Below are 17,606 nucleotides of genomic sequence, written 5' to 3'. Positions count from 1 at the left end.
TCCCTCAGTTTTAATGTGGTATTTTCACACTCGAGCACAGCATAACTGCCAAAAAAAAATTATGAACTCTTTAATTGCCCCCCCAATGGCTCAGCTGGCTAAGGCAGTGAACAGCTGAGCCATATAAACCAGGAAGGTCCAAAAGTTAACTCCTGGTCTGGGCTAAGTTAGCTGTTCTCAGGGGTATGGCTGCGACAAATGGCCTCCGTGTTCGGTCTGGGAGTGGACTACAACCAGAGTTCCTACTCCTGACATTACACAGCAATTCCTGCTGGAACTGCCTGCGAACGCCAGGATGGGGGCAGGATTGGGTTCAACTGTGATGCTCCCCATAACAAAATAATGGCCCAGTAAATCCGGGCACAACGCGTGAGTACGGACGGGGTACTCACGCGTGTGCCCGGAGGAATTGCCGGTTTTCAGCATGCACAGCGCATGCGCTGAAAACCGGCATTTCCTGTCCTCTGACCCAAGGGGTTAAGAGGCAGAGCGCGCGCGACTGCACAGGCAGCGCGTGCGCAGTGAAATTCCTTTTTTTCCCCCCCCAGAGTTGCGCGCGTGTAAAGGCCTCCGGTCTTTGCGCGTGGAAAAACCAGACGTAAGTATTTAGTTTCAGGTAAGTGGGCTTTTAGTACAATGTAGAAATTTTTTTTCCCCACAGGTTTGTTATTTTTAAAGAATTTACAGTACGGCAAGTTTAGTTTTAGGCCCTATTTATTTTTTTCAAAAAAATGATTAATTGTTTAAAACATTTTTAAAAACTTATTTATAGTTCATATAATCAGTGGGATGTTTTTTAAAATTTTATTTAAAGTTTAAGTAGTGTTTTGGCAGCCCATACTTTTCATGAGTTTGACAGCTCTTACTGTCAAACTCATGAATGAGTTTCCCCTCCCCTGATTGGCTGCACAGTGCTCACCTGATCCCAGCCGGCACATCGCACTAACTATGCCGCTGGATCAGGTAAGCACAGCGCGCCGACATCTGAACCGGGCCAGTGACAGGAAATGCAAGCAGGCCTGGGCTTCAGATGTCGGCGCGCAGGGTGAGTGCAGATCGGGGGCTTGCACGCGCGGCAAGCCCCCGATCCTAATTTCAGGGCCATTGCCTCAACACTCAGATTGGGTTCACACAAAAAATGACTCCTTGATCAAAGCTGCCGGTGCCCATGAAATCACACTCCAGCAAGGAATTTATGTCTTCAGCACAAGAGGAGAGAAAATTGGCAAAAAAAGAGAAAGTGAGCAGGAGAGACAGAAAAAAAATCACCATCACTAAATGATCTCATTGCAGTTTATAGAACAGCAAAACTGATTGTACATTGCAAAATTAAATCAAACCTATAAGGCTAAACGCACAAAATTTTCTAATTATTTTAACATGAAGTTAAAACAAGTTTGAGTTGGGCATGTTTTGCAAATCTATGCAAATATATTAGGGTAACTGAATAATTTTTAATCCTGCGCACTGAACTAAAGGACACTGGTGACTGAATACGATTAATAGCCACCCAACGCCTACAATTAGAGCTTTCCAATTTAAATGCAACTCTCGCCCACTCAGAACAAATGAAAACATCCATCAAACCACTCCTTCGAGCAGCTTCTGATGGCAGTCCATAGATTATAAACATTAGAAAAATGTTTATCACTGTAGTGGTTTTATCTTCTTAATGTCACTAGAAGGTAGGTGTCTTGTTTCACTCATTAAGGTTAAAGCATAGAACTTTATACCCTGGACGTGTGCAATAATGTGGAGAAAGTTTGTCTCGCTCCTCTTTGCTGAGTACAAGAGAGTTGCCATTTGGTGCCAGAGGTGCATCTGAATGGCTGAGAAAGTACAATATTAAGGGAACCAAACCAAAGCATTCAACCTCCACCATCATTCACATGAAATGGACGATAAATAAACATGAATCACCTACACAACTTTATATGACTCATCTAATATTTTAAATTTAACCGCTCTCCACTCAGGATGAGCAGCTACTAAATCATTCTGCAAAGACCTTTGACAACAGTCGCATGGCAATTTAAAATTTGATGCACTTTAGAAAATACATTTCATCATGTACTGAAACTAGTTTTCCTTCACATATTATCTGGGAGCCATCCAAATAGCGCAGCAAGGTGGCCAACTTAGCAAGATTCCAACAGATTCCCTACAATACAGTAACCAAAACCGTACTCTAATGAGACAGTTCAGAGTGCAATTAGCAGCTAGGCAGAATTCCAATAAAATTCAAAACCTGTGCTTCGCTCATGAAAATCACAGGATTTTAGGATCCGCCTTGTGTGTTAAAATTAGTTTAGTCGATTTTTAAGTTTCTAACCATAATGCATGCATTAAATATGCACAATTCCAAAACTAATACAAATTTGGTTCTTCACTATTTTACAATGTCAGTTATAGATAATACCAAAAGGAAACAAAAAATAAAAAAATAAAATCTTTTGGCATTATGCTGTACCTCAAACTTTTTAATTCCCAATTTCCATCCCACTTTCCAATTATTCCACCTGTGTGAGAATCATGGGGAGTGTTTCTTTCTAAAAAAAACAAAGCATTGAATAGGGGGAACCTAGCAGCACCAAAAATATTTATTTAAAACAATATAAACACATTGGTGGGAGGGGGCGCGGGAAAGAGGGGAAATTGGCTTGGATATCGGAGTAGTTGCTGAACCGCAGCGATCCCTCTAAATGAGCAAAAATACAATTGTACAATTGCTGAAGCGCCCTGGGTTAATGACTTATCAGCAATAATTAGCTCCCATGTGTGTTGGAGCAATCCCAGTCATGTCATCAGCACTCACTGTTTAAATTTTTTTAAATGTCTTTTCAACAGATTTTTTAGAACGAGCTATGAGGTTACGACCTTCTCAAAAGTTCTTACACCTTCTCCCATGAGAGTTCTTTTCATCCTATATTTTACAACACTCTGATTAACTGGTGGAAATCAGCACTCGAAAGACGCAGGAAGCAACAGCATCATTAAAATCAGGGTTTATTCCCCTTCGCCAGCAGCTGCGAACGCGAGTGTTGCTTCCCATAAAAAAGTTGAGAAATTTCTAAAACAGTAAAGAACCAGCTTTTAATCAGGAGACACAGTATCTAAGTCATCAAACTTTAACAAAGCAAACAACTAGCAAACAACTGCTTATAATTTAAAAAAAACTGAAGACAAATGAGATCTTGAAAGGCAACATCCATATTCACCTTTTCTATCCAAAGTTCTTGAATTTGTTGCTGCCTCTCAAAACTGTACCCTTCTTCTCAGCAACTCCTTGTTTCAATCTATCCAATCAGGTTTGTGCCCCTGCCACAACACCAAAACAGCCCTAACCAAAGTCACAAATGAGGGTGCAGTATCTCTCCGTGTACTCTCTGCCGCCTTTGACACTGTCGACCACGCCATCCTCCTACAACGCCTTTTGCTGCGTTGTCCAGCTCAGTGGGGTTGCCCTCACTTGGTTTCACACTTATTTATCCAATCACAGCTAGAACATCTTCAGCAATAACTTCTCTTTCCATCCAGGCACCATTACCTCTGGACTACCCCCAAGGACCTATCCTTGGCCGCCTCCTTTTTTCCCCAATCGGCATGCTGCCCATTGGCGGCATCATCTGCAGACATGGGGTCAGCTTCCACGTGGACACTGGATAATCTCCGTAACATCATCTGTCTCCACCCATCTACTGCTGAAACATTAAGCTCATCCAAAACTCTGCTGCCCTTATCCTAACATGCACCAAGTTCAGTTCAGCCATCATCACCCTTACTCACTGACCTACATTGGCTCCTGGTCTGGCAAAACTTCGATTTTAAAATTCACATCCTTATGTTCAAATCCCTCCCTGGCCTTGCCCCACCCTCATTCTGTGACCTCCAAGATCTTTGCGTTGCTGGCCTCTTGCACCTCCCCGATTTCCACTGCCCCACCACTGGCAGTCTAGGCCTGAGGATTTGTAATTCCCTCCCTAAAACTCTCCACTTCTCTACCCCTCTCCTTTAAACCGCTCCTTAAAACCTACCTCTTTGATCAAGCTTTTGGTCAACTGTCCTAATATCACGATGTGGCCCGGTGTCAAAGTTTGTCAGTAAAACGTGTGCCTCGCAGGAGTGTTCACAGAATCACAGAAACCCCACAGTGCAGATAAAGGCCATTTCGGCCCATCGAGCCTGCACCGACACATATCCCACCCGATCCCCGTAACCCCTACACCAACACATATCCCACCCTATCCCCGTAACCCCACGTATTTAATCCCCCTAACACTAAGGGTCAATTTATCATAGCCAATCAACCTAACCCGCACATCTTTGGACTGTGGGAGGAAACCGGAGCACCCGGAGGAAACCCACGCAAACACAGGGAGAATGTGCAAACTCCACACAGACAGTCACCCGAGGCCGGATTCGAACCCGGGTCCCTGGCGCTGTGAGGCAACAGCGCTAACCACTATGCCACCGTGCTGCCCCTGTTATCCATGTTAAAAGCACTATATAAATGCAAATCGTCCCTTTGCCACAGCATGGTGGCCATGCCTACAGCTGTCTGGGCCCCACACTTTGGAATTCCCTCTCAAGTCCTACAACACTCCACCTCCCTTACCTCGAAGGCCCAACTTAAAGCTCACCTCTGACCAAGCTTTCAAACACCTCTTCTAATATCTCCTCCATTGGCTGGGCATCTATTTCTGTCTCATTACATCTCAATGGGGCTTTTCATCATCATCTGCTCCCTTTCTAGTTAATGCATTCCAACTCTATCCAAACTGTACGATACCAGAAATGGAAAAATATCCCCTTTTTGGGAATGAAAGACAGGAGGAAACGTAAAAACAGTTAAGCACGAGAAAAAGTAATTCCACACATCAAAGCTGGTACTCCTCTGATACTTGCTGCTTCCTCTTTCAGCCAATTCCTCATCCAATGCTTTGAGTTTGTGTAGTAGTCTTTCATGTGGAACTTTATTGAAGCCTTTATGGAAATTTAAGTCAACTACATCCAATCATATGGGACCTCCCCTATATTCAACAATGCCCTCATGACTGTCAGCACTTATACACTTTGTCCCTACTCTCTAAACCATCTTGTCAAGACGATGTGTTAGATTTCAGCCCACTTAATCCATCAAAATCCTCTGCCATACTGACTTCAAAACCCTGTAGGGTATTTGATGTACAGTACTACAAAAGTTGAAAAAAATTGAAGTATGGGTAAGTCTGGAGGGTTTACAGAAACTCCTTTTAATCTTCCATATCCAATACAGGAATCCTCAATAAATTTAGAAGAAACATTGGAATAGAAATCAGATTAAACAATGCAGCTTCTCTTTGTTTGACATATATACTACACCAAGAAGAAGGAATTCAAGTTTCCTCAGAAAGCTGTAGGATTTATAGACTGGATAAACCGTTGCCCCAAAAAAAAACAATGTTAAAGGGTAGAATGGTGAGCCTGCATTGAAGCAAGTGGACATTAGCATAAGGAGTCAATTTATGCAAATTCATTTTAATCAAAGACTCTAAAACTTCACAATAAAAGCTGAAACAGTAAAGTGCAATGACTCAGATAGACTGTTTTCTGCAATAGGAGACATAAAATTGCTACCATATATTACACAACTGTTACCATAGGGTGCTTTGATCATGTAATACCACTGCCTCCTGAGTCTTGTACATCATTCTAATCCCATAAATATAAAACAGCTCAACAGGATTTTGTGATTCTGGAAAGTTAAACTACATTACTTTTGGAACGGCCGTGGAAGCCAATAAATGTGTTTGCGAGTTGTGTAAATAATTGTTGGCTGTCATTTAGAATAATTGTGCCGAAAGTCTTCTTGCTTATTTTCATGGGGTTTAGCAACGCTCAAAATAAAAAATGATTTTTTGCTGATTTTCTTGAATTTACCCTGGTTTCTGGGCTCTTATTCCACCCATGATTTTCTCTGCTTTCGATGTGGGGGGGGGGGGGGGGGGGGAAATTGAAATCGGAAATTAAAAACGACTTTAAAGATCTTTAACGAACCAGCAAGAGTCAACTGTAATTTATGACTCGAGAATTGCACTGAATTCACTGTTTATTCTCGGTGAAAGTACTATAATAAAAAGTAATGGTACAAGGGTGAGAATTAAGCCCGATTACACATATTGCAATTTTGTTTTAATACATTTGAAGTCAAGAACTATAATTTTTTGCAGTAAAATTAATACATTTTATTTTTGGTGGGTGGTAGTGAACATTATGGGAAGAGCATACATACCTCCAACTCCTGTTCCCTCTGTAATGCAAACTGCTTAAATGACTTCACGATGATACCAGCATTTGAGCAGTCATACACAAATATAGAGGGGCTGCCCATCCAAGTCTGAAGGTCGTAAATGGAAAGAGGAATATACTGGGTATAGTTCTGTTACGAAAGGGAAAAAAAATAAAACAATTAGATACTGGAAGGAAACGTATGCTTCTCATCTATTTTGGCTTCATAGCAAACTTGTTTCAGTTTTACTGCAAGTTCTACTCTCATGATAAAAGCAGAACAATTTATACTGCAGAAACACATCATTTATCAACACATCTGTTGAGGATAGTTACGTGCAAGGCTCCCCCCACATAGTCCTTTTATCGAGAGAAATCAGGATGAATTTAAAAGCCCTTTAAAATTAGACTTTCAATTTTACAACTCAAGGATAGCAATATTAAGACTAACTGCATGAACATATCTCATGAATAAAACAAACCAGTTTTAAAGTTAAGAATTGTATTCCTAAAGTTGTAGAGGCCAATCAGAACAGTTAATGCCCCTCAATTTGTGTCATATTCATTCTTGAGACGTGGGCGTCACTGGCAAGGCCAACACTTATTGCCCATTCCTCGTTGCCCTAAGACGGGGGCAGTGGACCTTCTTGAACTGCTGCTGTCAGTGTGGTGTTGTTCTTTGTAACAGTTTTGATCCAACTAACAGTCAACTACGTTGGTGTGGGACTGGAGTCACATATAGGCCAGACCAGCTAAGGGCTTCAGGTTTCCTTACCTAAAAGAGATTAGTGAACCAGTTGGGTTTCTACGACAATCCGACAACTTCATGGTCATTTTTACTGACGCCAGCTTTTTTTATATAAATTTCCAGATTTTGTTTAACTAAATTCAAATCCACAAATTTTTTTTTTTTTTTTTTTTTTTTTAAATCATTGATGGGATGTGGGTGTTGCTGGCTAGGCCTGCATTTAGTGCCCATCCCTAATTGCCCTTGAGAAGATGGTGGTGAGCCGCCTTCTTGAACCGCTGCAGTCCATATGGTGTAGGTACACCCACAATGCTGTTAGGAAGGGAGTTCCAGGATTTTGGCCCAGCGACAGTGAAGGAACGGCGATACAGGTCCAAGTCAGGATGGTGTGTGGCTTGGAGGGGAACTTGTAGGTGGTGATGTTCCCATGCGTCTGCTGCCCTTGTCCTTCTAAGTGGTAGAGGTCGCGGGTTTGGAAGCGGGCTGCTTTATCCTGAATGGTGTCAAGCTTCTTGAGTGTTGTTGGAGCTGCGCTCATCCAGGCAAGTGGAGAGTATTCCATCACGCTCCTGACTTGTGCCTTGTAGATGGTGGAAAGACTTTGGGGAGTCAGGAGGCGAGACACTCGCCGCAGAATTCCCAGCCTCTGGCCTGCTCTTGTAGCCACAGTATTTATATAGCTGGTCCAGTTCAGTTTCTGATCAATGGTAACCCCCAGGATGATAGTGGGGGATTCAGCGATGGTAATGCCATTGAATGTCATGGGGAGATGGTTAGAGCCTCGCTTGTTGGAGATGGTCATTACCTGGCACTTGTGTGGTGTGAATGTTACTTGCCACTTGTCAGCCCAAGTCTGAATGTTGTCCAGGTCTTGCTGCATATGGACACGGACTGCGTCAGTATCTGACGAGTCTCGAATGGTGAACAGTGTGCAATCATCAGCGAACATCCCCACTTCTGACCTTATGATGGAGGGAAGGTCATTGATGAAACAGCTGAAGATGGTTGGGCCTAGGACACTACCCTGAGGAACTCCTGCAGTGATGTCATGTGATTGAGATGAATGACCTCCAACAACCACAGCCAACTTCCTTTGTGCTAGGTATGATTCCAACCAATGGAGAGTTTTCCCCTCGATTCCCATTGACTTCAGTTTTGCTAGGGCTCCTTGATGCCACACTCGATCAAATGCTGCCTTGATGTCTGGGGCAGTCACTCTCACCTCACCTCTTGAGTTCAGCTCTTCTGTCCATGTTTGGACCAAGGCTGTAATGAGGTCAGGAGCGGAGTGGGATTTGACCTCATGCTCTCTAGATTATTAGTCCAGACTTCTAGATTACTCGCCCAACAAACAACCACTACATTACCAATCCCGCAACTGAAAATACATTTCACAGTTTAACTAATATTAGTTTTATTGAAATCTTGATTGTGTGAAAGGGTTGCAATATTGTGGTTGTAAAAAAAAATACTTAATTAAATTACTCTGGAAAATAAAAGAATATTGCCGAGACCACTTGGAATCTTATAGATATTATGATGCATACACAATGAATTGCATCAGATACTCGGAGGTTATGGCCAGTCTCAAAACATAAACACAGAAAATGTATTTCCTCAAAACTTTGCTTTCAATTTGGGATTAAAAAAAAAATAACCCAGTTTGTGAAATCAGGTCACCTACTGCAGGCAAGAGCGTAAAATAATTAGTACACATTGCAATAGGATGCAACAGATGTTCTTTACTCCAGCGGTACCTTTTACACAGTGTACCCAATTTCAAAGGTCTTTCAAAATTACATTCCAACATTTGAGAAAAGGATGCGAGTACAATCTTAAAATCTTGCTGCACAGATACTCTAATTGTTATGTTTTGACGTGGCAAACTAAAACGTCATCGCCCCTGTAATGTATTTTTTGCTGCCTTCCAAAAGATGCGCCAAAAATGGATTTATATAAGTGATAACTGATTTGGATCTAAAGTCATTCTACATAAACTGTCTCAGTTAAACAGATCCAGCCAGTTTAGCCATTCGTATAACACTGGTTGATTTTACTGGGATTACCTCAAAAACATCAAGGGCAGAACAGAATACAATTTTGTACATTGCTAACTACTTATTTATTTCTCGATGTCTGCACGGGCGAGGATAATACAGTTGTTAATGCAATCATCACAATCAGTACAATGACAGTTTCATAATGCTAACATTAATCGGGTTCAACCTGAAATTGAATGCTATTATTATGCCATGATGTTGAGGACTACATTATATGCTTGGCAAAGCTAACCTATTTTCTTTTCTTTCCAGTTTTGAAGAAGGGTTCAACCCGAAACGTCAACTCAAATTTCTCTCCACAGATGCCGCCTGACCTGCTGAGTTTTTCCAGCATTTTCTGTTGTTATAACCTTTTACAACTTGTGTAGCAAAGTAACAGATCACATTTCCTGATGAAGTCTATAACTTGGATAGGAAAAAAGACATACAACCTCTGATCAGGTACTGCTACCTCCCTAGCAGCAACTGGTTCCATCTCCAAGGTATAGTTTTGGCAAGTTGTCTGTAACCTTTCCTGGTTTGCCAGCAGACCTATTCTTTGACTTTCAGCTAACACTTACAAGTACTTACACTTGAATTCGATTTCGCAAACTTCTACTGCCTTATACTTGTGTGTTAACTATTGGATTATTCTACTCCACGTTTCAACATTTTAAACGTTTTTCACCCGTCTCCAAAGACTGTTAAAAAAAAGCGTGATCCTTCAAACACTCAAAATCATCTTAAAAACTGAAACAACAAAGCCTCCCATTTAATTACCATAACCTATGACCAAAGCATCATTTCAGAGCAGCTTAGACAATCAATCTTTCTCCATCAGGTTAGCATTTCAATTAAAGCTTGTACAACATGTCAGCAAATGTTTATGATTGAAAATGCTATCCCCAAAGACCTGTTCATGAAATTAGCCAAAGAAAAGTTCCCTGACCGACTGAATCCTTTGCTTAACAGACTCTAGGGTCAATGGGTCAATTTTGATTGTCCAACCATTTCTGCAGGTGTTCCACATCTTCAGCTAATTGAAAGTTAATGAGGTGCAAGCGTTGTTGATAGAACTATCCTAAGACCCAATATTGCTGATGGAGTGGAGAAGAAACTGTCCTTTGTCTGATTTATGGCATTTCGCTCATGCTTGTGCAGAGTTCAAGTACTAGTTTGCCTTATGGTAATATTATCAGGTTAAAAAAAAAACAACCATATATAGTGTCCAATTTGCCACAGTATTTTTAAAAAACAAATGCAAGCTCGTGGTCAAAAGGAGAGAATTATGTGGTGTGGAGAAAGATTGGACCGTGGACTAGCAAGAAGTCTCATCACTTTAGCGTTAGCAACTTTAAAACCCATCCAGATAGCCTTCAGGAAATATTCTGCTCAACATCTATGTAAACCAAGGAACTGCAGAAAAAAGAGTAAAGCCAATGAGCGTATGCCATGACATGTCAGAGTGAGACAAAGCCAGCATTTGTGTATTCCCTACACTGTAGAGACTAAAATGGGGTTGAGCAAAAGAATGCAAAGCTGCATTGATCCAAATGCAACTTCATTCAAAAATGGACCACTGTATTGAGCCATCATCCTTTGAAATATGAAATTTAAGATCTGAGAGGAATTTGTTGCAGCTTTAAATCCAAGACTATTTAAATATTACACAAAGCGGAGTACTGAAACCTAAATGTATACTATTGCATTTATTGCCATTGAACCAAATAAAACAGTCCAAGTGTAAAATATTCAGTTACTATACTATGAGCTTCACTTCACAGCAGCTCGTGAGATTACCCCAGTTTATTGGACATCTTACAATAGTTCTCAGTTAATCAGAACTCTTCTTTATTACCAACAAGGCAACTTAAAACACAATTTGTTTTACTTGAAAAACAAAGTCCTATTTTTGTAACATAGTACAAAATAGATATCTAATCTGGAATATAGTGCATTTTTGCATTAGATTCAAACCAAATCCTGACTATACAGATGGCCAAATTTCAGAAAACTGTACTGTCATCCCTCTTTAAAATTGGAAGAGCTTTTACATTTTCATAAACGTACTTCAATAGCTTCAGGATTTATCCATTAAGCTTCTCTTATACCTTCTGAATGGATTGAGCTTTGGAAAGAGACACCAATTGGATGACTTGCGGAAAAGTATTTGTTCAAAAATGCAATAGTTAAAAAAAATTGAAAATCAAAAATTCTAATAATTTTAAACTGGAAGCCAAAATCTGCATATCAGCTTTGCTGGCTTATCTCTGATACTCAGAAGCACATGCGGTTAAAAACACAAGGGACAATTTAAACCTGAACCTGAAGGATATAATGGTTGTGCTGTTGAAGGTGAATGAATTATACAAATTAGACTCAAAATAAATATGCAGATAGGTCAATTAAAACTTTCTCTATTAACTTCTACAATAACGGGTCAAACAAAAATACTATGATATTGATAGCTATTTTTATTCCTTGCTCCACACCATGCACTATTCCATAACAGTGGGTGGATAGGTACCTCTCCCAAGCCTTTGCCAGTAACAGTATGTTACCACAGTTCCAATTGTGTTTGCCTTGAATTTCTCTTCCCTTCCAAGGAAAAGTTTGTTACCCTGACACTCCATCTCAAATCACAGTGTTTACACTAGCAGCAAACCCCAGCAAACATACTTGTATGCAAGGGGTCTGGTTGCAAACTTTCCTGAAGGTTTTGCGCATTAAGGTTACAAGTACTTGCCTACTGATCCACTGTTTAAACAACTTGACACTACATCAAGTTACCTTGGGATTGTGAGGTAGTTCCGTGCTGACAAAAGCTATAAATGTTTTGTCAGTTTGAGCAATTGGCTACAAGCCAGATTAATCCCATCCTGATCTGTGAAAACTAAAACTGTAGGGAATGTTATCCTAAACAGAAGCTATTAAGGACATGGCTAGAAACACATGTACTGTTCACACATGATCACAGCACATCCCCCAGGTTAACCCCAGACCAAATAGCAAATGACTTGCTAAGTTTAAAATCCCATTAATCTCTTTTTCCTCTCCCATCCATCATATATAAAGTTGTTTTTTATCCCACATATCACAGTACATTCTCCAACAGAAGGACAGGCCACCTATTTTGAGGTCTCCACCAATGATGCTCCAGACAGGCTGCTGTAAAGAAAGCAATGCCATGCACAGTGACTTGCCCTCTGATTTTCCTCCCCTTAGTGCAAGCAGTTGACTTTGCCCTCAACTTGTCCCCTAGATAGCCTAAAATCATGAATTCATTTTTCAGGAACTGCATAATACATATCCAACCGCTATATATACAGATATACAATGTGCAACCAGGTCATTTATCAATTAGTGTACATGGCTAGGCAGATAGACAACATTACATTTTACACATGCACAGATTTTCATGGTTTATACAGGAAACTTTCTGATATCCGGCACTGACGGGACCGAGCTGTTGCCGGTGGAACAAAATTGCCGGAGAAACGAGCGGTAATGTTAAAACATACGGAGCTTCTGAGCTCCGTATCTAGCAACAAACCCAACAGCCTCAAAACAGTCGGCGCAGCTTGCAAGCGTCTCTGTAGCTAAGCAACAGCTTCAGCTAGACGCTTGCAGAGCCTCGACTGGAAAAAAAAAGCAACAAAAACTAAAAAAAACTTATCTGAACCGACTCCTGAATTTTGCCGGTGGATAGAGCGTTCCGGACATAAACGAAAGTTTCCTGTACCTTGTATATGAACCATATTTCACATACCAGTCACTTACACTCGCCTTCCACCAAGCCAGCGCCAGAAATTAGTCACCAGCCATCGGAAAGACCTAGTTTACATTGTCATATACCATCCTTATGCAGTGTGCACAATTTATTTTTTAAAAACTCTTACTTTAAGCTGTTACAGACCCCCAAACAGTAATGCTGAGGTTGGGGATGGCATTAAACAGGAAATTAGAGACGCGTGCAATAAGGGCACAGCAGTTATCATGGGTGACTTTAATCTACATATAGATTGGGCTAACCAAATTAGTAACAATACTGTGGAGGAGGAATTCCTGGAGTGTTTACGGGATGGTTTCCTGGACCAATATGTCGAGGAACCAACTAGAGATCAGGCCATCTTAGACTGGGTATTATGTAATGAGAAAGGATTAATTAGCATTCTTGTTGTGCGAGGCCCCTTGGGGCAGAGCAATCATAATATGATAGAATTCTTCATTAAGATGGAGAGTGAAGTATTTGACTCAGAGACTAGGGTCCTGAATTTAAATAAAGGAAACTACGATGCTATGGGGCGTGAGTTGGCTAGGATGGATTAGGGAACGTTACTTAAATGGTTGACGGTAGATAAGCAATGGCAAACATTTAAAGATCGCATGGATGAACTACAGAATTTGTTCATCCCGGTTTGGCATAAAAATAAAACAAAAAAGGTGACTCAACCGTGGCTAACAAGGGAAATTAGGGATACCGTAAGATCCATTGAGAGGAAATATAAATTGGCCAGAAAAAGCAGGGAACATAAAAACTGACTGTAAAAGCTTCTATAGATATGTGAAGAGAAAAAGATTGGTGAAGTCAAGCGTAGGTCCCTTGCAGTCAGAATCAGGGGAATTTATAATGGGGAACAAAGAAATGGCAGACCAATTAAATACATACTTTGGTTCTGTCTTCACAAAGGAGGACACAAATAACTTCCCAGAGATGTCGGGGAACATAGGGTCTAATGAGAGGGAGGAACTGAATGAAATCAGTATTTGTAGGGAAATGGTGTTAGGGAATGTGACGGCATTGAAGGCCGATAAATCCCCAGGGCCTGATAATCTACATCCTAGGGTACTTAAGGAAGTGGCCCTAGAAATAGTAGATGCATTGCTGGTCATCTTCCAAAATTCAATAGACTCTGGAACAGTTCCCATGGATTGGAAGGTAGCTAATGTAACCCCACTATTCAAAAAAGGTGGTAGAGAGAAAACAGGGAATTATAGACCGGTAAGCCTGACATCGGTAGTGGGAAAAATGCTAGAGTCCATTATAAAAGATGTAATAGCAGAGCACTTGGAAAACAGTGACAGGATCGGACAAAGTCAACATGGATTTACAAAAGGTAAATCGTGCTTGACTAATCTACTGGAATTTTTTGAGGATGTAACTGGTAGAATAGATAAGGGAGAACCAGTGGATGTGGTGTATTTGGACTTTCAGAAGGCTTTCGATAAGGTCCCACATAAGAGATTAGCGTGTAAAGTTAAAGCACATAGGATTGGGGGTAAGGTACTGACTTGGATAGAGAACTGGTTGGCAGACAGGAAGCAAAGAGTTGGAATAAACGGGTCTTTTTCCGAGTGGCAGGCCAGTGACTAGTGGGGTACCGCAGGGATCGGTGCTAGGACCCCAGCTATTCACAATATATATTAATGATCCAGACGAGGGAACTAGATGTAATATCTCCAAGTTTGCAGACGACACAAAGCTGGGTGGGCGTGTGTGCAGTGAGGAGGATGCCGAGAAACTCCAGTATGATTTGGACAGGTTGGTTGATTGGGCAGATGCAGTATAATGTGGATAAATGCGAGGTTATCCACTTTGGTGGCAAAAACAGGAAGGCAGATTATCTGAACGGCAATAGATTGGGAGAAGGGGAAGTGCAATGAGACCTGGGTGTCCTTGTGCACCAGTCGCTGAAGGTAAGCATGCAGGTGCAGCAGGCGGTTAATGCGGCAAATGGTATGTTGGCCTTCATAGCGAAAGGATTCGAGTACAGGAGCAAGGATGTCTTGCTGCAGTTGTATCGGGCCTTGGTGAGACCACACCTTGTGTAGTGTATGCAGTTTTGGTCGCCTTATCCGAGGAAGGATGTTCTTGCCATGGAGGGAGTGCAGCGAAGATTCACCAGACTGATACCTAGGATGGCAGGAATGATGTATGAGGAGAGATTGGGTCGATTGGGCTTATATTCGCTGGAGTTTAGAAGAATGAGAGGGGATCCCATTGAAACTTATAAAATTCTAACAAGACTAGACAGACTAGATGCAGGAAGGATGTTCCCGATGGCGGGGGAGTCCAGAACCAGAGGTCACATTCTAAAGATAAGGGGTAAGCCATTTAGGACAGAGATGAGAAGGAATTTCTTCACCCAGACAGTGGTGAACCTGTGGAATTCTCTTAGCACAGAAGGCAGTTGAGGCCAATTCATTAAATATATTCAAGGAGGAGTTAGATATATTTCTTAAGGCTAAAGGGATCAAGGGATATGGGGAGAAAGCAGGGACAGGGTACTGAATTTGGATGATCAGCCATGATCTCATTAAATGGCGGAGCAGGCTCGAGGGGCCGAATGACCTACTCCTGCTCCTATCTTCTGTGTTTCTATGTTTAAATAATTCTAGCTTACTCCATACAGTATCACGTGTCACTCACTCACTGACCTCAAATTCGCACAATTCAAAGAAATAATAAAAATCCATTGAATTTCATAATTGACTCATTGAAGTGTGAAGAGTTACACAGGTGGTCCCGTTTGATGATTAACTATGCTGACCCAACCTGCAACATTCAGACGTTATTACTGCACACAAGCTCATTCAATAAATGTAAGATAGCTTGGTGCAAAATACCGAAAATATTGGTTACCTTATTGAATACCCAGATTTCACCATTTACTGTGGGTCTTGGCACTCCATGTCCATTATAATGGAAAAGCACACGCTCTTCCTTGGCATTACGTCTGAGGGAGGTGCAGAGTTTTTTAACCTCATCCACCGTTGGATCCAGGCTCTGCTTATATCGGGCCTGTTGAAAGGGAGAGTGTATTTATTAATAAGCAGCACAAGATTTGACAAGTGTAAATGCAGAATTTGTAAAACCCATTTCTTGCTAACGACATGCTGTTTTTAGCGGGGGTGGGGGGGGGTGGGGGGAGAATGGAATAAGGAAGCTGGGATAACAATGTTTTCTTATAAAAATTACACGGTACAACCATGGGCACAAGAAACAATATAAATTCCAAATGACCCATTGTCACCAAGATCTAAATGTTATTCTTGATTACTGCTCTATGGGTGCTGGATTGATTGATGCGCATTACAACAGGGACAAATTCAGCTTCTGGTAGTAAACTTCAAGCAGGCAAGTGCATGAAATAAGGGGGAAGGGAGGGGGGAGGAGCGAGCAGCGATGGGGGGGGGGCGGGGGGCGGGGGCGGAGGGGGCGGAGGGGGGGCGGGGTGGAGGGGGGCGGGGCGGAGGGGCGGGGCGGAGGCGGAGGCGGGCGAAGGGGGAGGAGGGAGGAAGGCGAAAAAGAAATGTGAAGTTACTGATTTGTATCATTGTTACCAATTAATAAATACATTCTATTCTAACTCTGTATAAGACTATTTTCCAATGTTTACTTGGGTGTTCACAATTTCAATTTTCCTCCAGCTATTCCCCAGTAGTGCCACTGATCTTCATCTGCACCAAAGTAATGCTTAGCTACTACTGCTTGTTTGCATAACCAATATGTGGTATCACACTGCATGCAATCATTAGTACGATAGCAAAATACTGCAGATGTTGGAAATCCGAAATAACAACAGAAAATGCTGGAAAAACTCAGGTCAGGCAACATCCGTGGAGAGAAATTTGAGTTGACGTTTCGGGTTGGACCCTTCTACAAAACTGGAAAGAAAAGAAACTAGATCGGAGGCAGGGCTGCGATCGGACAAAAGAATAAAAGAAACAAAAGAAGTAAAAGAGATTAGAAGCTAGACGAGATAGTAATAGGCTGGGATTAGGTGTAAAGTGTACTGGCAGGGCAAAAGATAGCTGCCAGGTGTGAGAGAGAAACAAAAGGAAAGGGGGGGGGGGAGGAAAGGAGTGGAACAATTACAAGAGAAAATGAAATGGGGGCCGAGCTTATGATCTGAAATTGTTGAACTCGATATTGAGTCCGGAAGGCTGCAGACTGCCTAATCGGAAGATGAGGTGCTGTTCCTCGAGTTTACGTTGAGCTTCCGTGGAACAATACAAGAGGCCAAGGACGGTGAGGTCCGAGTGGGAATGGAGCGGTGAGGTGACCGCTTTGCGGAACACCTCCGTTCAGTCCGTAAGGGTGACCCCGAGCTTCCGGTCGCCTGTCATTTTAATTCACCGCTCCATTCCCACTCGGACCTCACCGTCCTTGGCCTCTTGTATTGTTCCACGGAAGCTCAACGTAAACTCGAGGAACAGCACCTCATCTTCCGATTAGGCAGTCTGCAGCCTTCCGGACTCAATATCGAGTTCAACAATTTCAGATCATAAGCTCGGCCCCCATTTCATTTTCTCTTGTAATTGTTCCACTCCTTTCCCCCCCCCCCCCCCCCTTTCCTTTTGTTTCTCTCTCACACCTGGCAGCTATCTTTTGCCCTGCCAGTACACTTTACACCTAATCCCAGCCTATTACTATCTCGTCTAGCTTCTAATCTCTTTTACTTCTTTTGTTTCTTTTATTCTTTTGTCCGATCGCAGCCCTGCCTCCGATCTAGTTTCTTTTCTTTCCAGTTTTGTAGAAGGGTCCAACC

At 41.9% G+C, this 17,606-nt stretch overlaps 1 protein-coding gene across 2 annotated transcripts in view; it reads right to left on the bottom strand.

Moving 5' to 3' along the window:
• The window catches only part of rptor (regulatory associated protein of MTOR, complex 1), a 432,389-nt gene that overhangs the window by 307,178 nt on the left and 107,605 nt on the right, over window positions 1-17,606 (bottom strand). For both annotated transcript variants that reach the window (XM_085963808.1, XM_085963809.1), the window contains exons 4-5: window positions 15,698-15,856; window positions 6,272-6,418 (exon numbers count right to left, since the gene is read on the bottom strand). In XM_085963808.1, coding sequence (XP_085819934.1) covers window positions 6,272-6,418; window positions 15,698-15,856 — 306 coding nt within the window. The remainder of the gene's footprint in view (window positions 1-6,271; window positions 6,419-15,697; window positions 15,857-17,606) is intronic.

Source organism: Somniosus microcephalus, chromosome 21 (genome assembly GCF_052327205.1).
Source record: "Somniosus microcephalus isolate GS21.2 chromosome 21, FLI_Smic_1.0, whole genome shotgun sequence".
Taxonomy (NCBI): Eukaryota; Metazoa; Chordata; class Chondrichthyes; order Squaliformes; family Somniosidae; genus Somniosus; species Somniosus microcephalus.
This window is presented reverse-complemented; position numbering and strand designations above follow the sequence as displayed.